This window comes from Benincasa hispida, chromosome 12, assembly GCF_027475165.1.
Source record: "Benincasa hispida cultivar pf3 chromosome 12, pf3_genome.v1.1, whole genome shotgun sequence".
Lineage (NCBI taxonomy): Eukaryota > Viridiplantae > Streptophyta > Magnoliopsida > Cucurbitales > Cucurbitaceae > Benincasa > Benincasa hispida.
This window is the reverse complement of record NC_143489.1, coordinates 2,613,681-2,618,822: the sequence shown is the minus strand read 5'-3', so window position 1 is coordinate 2,618,822 and position 5,142 is coordinate 2,613,681. Positions and strand designations below refer to the sequence as shown.

The window sequence follows — 5,142 nt, the reverse complement described above, 5'->3', positions numbered from 1 at the left end:
GCACATTTTTTCCCATTTTTCAGTTTATAATAGTCTATAGTTTTTTTAGTTTGATTGTAAAAAATTCTGGTATGCACAATGGCAATGACTATGACTTTAATATACAACATATTTTGTATTGTTTGTCTAACAATATATTTTTTTCCCTTCTATACTTTGGAGACATATAAAAGAATCAAATCATTCATGAGTCTTAAAGATCCACGACTAATTATAATTTCAACTATTTCACAATTTTTTTTTGTGAGATTTGGATTTAAAATTATTTTGATAAGCTATCACACGTTGTGGTCGACAATTTTACAAGGATACACCATTGCATATATGAGAGAGACTGCAAAAACACATTTGCCTTGTATTTAGGAGCAATTGAGAGTTAAGTAAAATTTTTAATCCACATTCAAGAGTAATTCCTATGATGTGACGATCTCGTTGAATAATTTTTCCAACAATCCTTTTGCAATTAAGGCAGGCTTTGCTGCATACGATTTGAAAAGATGGGATAAAACAGATATCTTGAAAGTTCAACGACCCAAAAAAAGTACTTTTGTAGCATGAACAACTTTTCATCTTACCATTGTTCATCGATTGCTAAAAATGAAACATTTAAAATTTACTTGAGATTCATGAAATAATAATATTTTCATTTTTAGACTTTTGGTTTTAGTTCATTTTAATCTCTATATTTTTAAAATGTTCATTTTGGTCTTTATACTTTTAAAAAGTAACAATTTAGGTCCTTTTATTTTCATCTTTAAAGATTAAAATTGTCACTTGTTAATGGACCAAAATGAATCAAAGTTGAAAATTTATATGGATCAAGATGAACTTTTTCAAAAATACAAAAGCCAAAACAAACCAAAACTAAAAATAACCAAAGTAGTATTAAATTAATGATACATTATCAAATAACATGTCAAATGCTTAATGAAGAGAGTATATATATAGTACTATATTTTCCTTTTCTTTTATTATTCTAAAACTCATAAATAAAAAATAGGGGTTTCAAAAGTTGTATAATCAAAATAAAATAATGGTGTTTGCAACCCAAATCAAAGCAACTTTAATGATCTGCCTGATGGGGCCAAGATATAATAAATTATTAAGAAATAAATAAATAAATAAAAACCTACCTCCTGCATCCTGTAATTAATAAGGAAGAGGTGCATGTGACATGGTGCCATTATTTCCTTTTTCCAATCCCACATTCTCAAAAGCAAAATTCATGACCCAATGGACCTACCATTACAACCCATTACCTTTTATCTTCACTTTCATCTTCACTTTCTTCTTCACAAGCACAATAAAATAAATAAAATAAAATAAACCATCGAAGAAGAAGAATAAGAAGGAAAAAAAAAAAAAGAGTATAGAAGAGATCAAGATATGGAGAATGAGATGATGATTGATGAAACTTCTCCAAGCTGGAAACTTTATGAAAACCCTTTTTATATTAGCCCTTCTCATCATCATCGTCGTCATCATCGTCAAATTGATCATCATAAATCCTCTCTTAACAACCAACTTCAGTTTTATTGCTTGAAATTTTCTTCTTCTTCTTCTTGTGATCTGTTTCCTACGAAAAGACGAATGGATTCGGAGCTCGATCTCGCTCGAAGTCAGATCGTGGAGCTCAAGACTGAGCTTCGATACGAGCGCAAGGCTCGTAAAAAGCTCGAGTCTTTGGCAAAGAGGCTGGCTAAAGAGCTTGATGAAGAAAGGAAACAAAGGGAAGCCATGGAAGGACTGTGTCAAGAGCTTGCAAGAGAGATTTCTTCTCATGAAGCTCAGATAGATCTGATGAAGAAGGAGATTGAAGATGAGAGGAAGATGCTCAGGTTTGTTTCATTTCACTTTCATCAATTTTTAGGTTTTTTTTTGTTTTATTTTTATATTTAAAAATTTCGATATTGTCCTATGAAACTTTCAAGATTCTAGCGTCTGAATTTGGTTTTAAATAATAAATCTATTTTAGTATCCCAATTTATTTGGCTTTTTTCGTAGCTTTTTTAGTTCAATTAACGTGGAGTTGAGATTGGAGAATAAAACAAATATCTTAAGGAAATTTTTACAAATAAAAAAAATTTCAAATTATTACAAAAATAGTAATAAAAAAAAAATAATGAAGCACTTCTATCAGTGTCTATTATCAATTATAGATTTTTGTTAGTTTCTATTACTAGTATAGATTTCTATCGCTTTTATCCATCTCTATCAAATAAAATTAAAATTTATTATTTTGTAAACATAGTTTTTCATATTTTTTTATTTTTGAAAATTTTCAATATTTTATACGTAGCTTGATTTTTTTTTCCTTCCAAAATTTATAGACATGTGGATTGACAAATAAATAGATGTTAAATGTTGATTTGAGTATATTAGCTGATGGGACCATAGATTAGAGCCAAATTGGTGGTCTAAAACAAATATGGATAGCAGACAAAATAATAAAAATGATTGAAATATCACTGTTTTGGTTTCAACAGCTGAAAATAGATATTTGAAAAGTTAAGAATAAAAAAGAAATTGAAAATCTTGAACTTTGTTCTTTCAAGAATTCAGGGACTTAAGCAAGAGAATGTAGTGGTATCTCTTAACAAAACAATCTTGAAAATTAGTGACAAAAAAGTGATATTTAAACCTAAATTAAATAAAAGGTAATTGCAACTGGTAGCATTTTTAAGAATAATAACTAAATTCATAACATCATTTAAAAAAAATTCCAAATATTGTAAAGTTTATCAGCGATAAACGTCTATCCTTAATAAACTCTTATCAGCGATATGGTCTATCATTGATAGACTCCTACCAACAATATGATCTATCACTCATAGACTCTAACAATATGATCTATCACTCCTAAACTATCTTGCCATATTTGTAATTTTTTTTACATATTGTTATATATGCTAATACTTTGGACCTGATTGTTATATTTGCAACAAACTTATAAAAATAGATTGAACCAACAAATGATTAACAATAATAATTGATGGAAAACTAGCACATTCTAACCAAACTTCTGGTATATTTTAAGACCCTTTGGATTGACCAAAGAAAAAAGTATTTTTTTTAAAAAAATCATTTTTATTTAAATTCTTTCGAAAAAAAAATCTGTTTAAAATACATTTTTAAAGCACTTCATTTTTTTTCTTCAAAATGACTTATTTTCAAAATTAAACACTTGAAAAGCTAAACCAAACACACCCTAAATTTAACAACTTAAACAATAAATAAGTATCAAAGGATACGAAACTAACCAAAAGTTTATTTTATTTTAGTTAAAACACTTTTGGTCCCTAACTTCAATAGAAGTAATAATTTAGTCTCTAAACTATTATTAGTAACAAATTAATCTTATTTTCAAATTTGTAGGATTGAGTCTATGATCTTTAATAAGTAACTATTTAGTTAACATATTTTGAAATTTGTAACAATTTTAGTTCGTATCTTTAAAATTTTCATCAAAATTAAATGTCAATTTCTATTACATACAAACTTTTATTTATTGTTTTTTTTTAAAAAATGATTTATTAATCTACATATATAAAAAAAAATGGGACAGTTGCAAATATAGACATTAGACCCAAGATATTAGCAGATGTGACATAATATAAAAAAATTGTAAATATGACCAAATTTAAATAGATAGACATATTATTTATAGGAGTCTATCAATGATAGACCATATCACTGATAAGGGTTTATCAACAATAGAAGTCTATCGCTAATAGACTTGTCTGTATTGCAATTTTTTTAAAATTATGTTATTCACTTGGTTATTATTCCTAAAAGTACTACCAATTGCAATTATCCAAAAAAATTAATTAAATCTTATAAAAATTTCTCAACATGAACTAATTAAGTTGATACAAGTCATATCGTACACGTGGACTAAATATATAGTTACTATTATTATTATTATTATTTTAAAAAAAAATTAAAGGTCCAAAAGTATACTATACTAAGTTCTAATACTGTGTTAAATTGCTGCATAGTTTTAAACTCAAAATTTCAAATGATTAAATTTCAGATTTGTTTAGATTTTAGAATAACATTTTAAGGAAACAATTGAGGAGATGAATTGAGTTATATGAAGAGAATTTTGAAAAGTGATTCCAAAGTGGTTTAATTTCCTTTAAATAATTTGCTATTAAAGGTTGGCTGAGGTTTTACGAGAAGAGAGAGTTCAAATGAAGCTTGCAGAGGTAAAAATCGTCTTTGAACATATGCTTTCAGAGATTGAATCAGGAACAACCAACAACAACAACACCGCCGTATTTTCCGAGCATACGGTGGCAGAGAACCCGTCGGCAAGTTCCGACAACAATAATACCATTGGCGATGGCGACGGATCTTCACCGAGAGAATCAACGAGATCGGACGCCGCCGAGGGAGAGCAGAGATTAAGCTGCAGCAACATGGCGGCTCCGAGAAGTGTGTCGCCGGAGCTGGAAAATAATAATCCTCATATTGTGAGAGGAATTAAAGGGTTTGTGGAATTCCGGCGAGTGTTTAGAACAAAAGGGTCGAAAAATAGAGATTCAGATGCCAAATTGGAGTGTCAAAAAGCTCAGCTTAGAGTTCTTCTCAAACACAAAGACACTCTCAGATCCAACAACCTTATTATTACCTAATTTATTTCATGTCTTCTCACCTTTTTTTTTCTCTCTCTCTCTCTATTGAAGTAATTTGTTGATTTTTTTTATAATTTTTATTTTTGGGAAAAGTTATATGAACTGGTTAAAATAAGTTTTTTCTTTTACTTTTTTGGGCTTGGGTTTGAATTCTTGTGGAAGACATTTTTTTGTATAGAGAGTTCTTTTTCATTTCTTTATTTGAAAGTGATAGTTGGATTAGATGTAAAGGTGTTCTACGATTGGTTCCATGATAATTATAATTCTATTTTTAGTCTGTTTCATTATAAAGATTTAGGAAGTATTTAGTGCGCTAAGTTGATTATTATAATCAATAAGTCAAAATAGTGTTATTTGAGTTGTAAAACATTTTAGTCTATACCAGGTTCGAAATAGTATTAGTTAACAAGTTATAGTAGTTGTAAATACAAACCATTATATTTGGGAGTGGGCTTTCATCCACTTGAAGTTGGGGCCCAAACACCCCCTTTAAATTTTCAAAATA

At 28.5% G+C, this 5,142-nt stretch overlaps 1 protein-coding gene across 1 annotated transcript; it reads left to right on the top strand.

Annotated features, from left to right (window-relative positions):
- The first annotated feature begins 1,175 nt into the window (after window positions 1–1,175).
- LOC120067798 (protein BRANCHLESS TRICHOME) lies at window positions 1,176–4,867 on the top strand. Its single transcript, XM_039019388.2, has 2 exons — window positions 1,176–1,838; window positions 4,160–4,867. The coding sequence occupies exons 1-2, from the start codon at window positions 1,387–1,389 to the stop codon at window positions 4,635–4,637; spliced, it is 930 nt and encodes a 309-aa protein (XP_038875316.1). The 5' UTR covers window positions 1,176–1,386; the 3' UTR covers window positions 4,638–4,867.
- The last annotated feature ends 275 nt before the right edge of the window (window positions 4,868–5,142 follow it).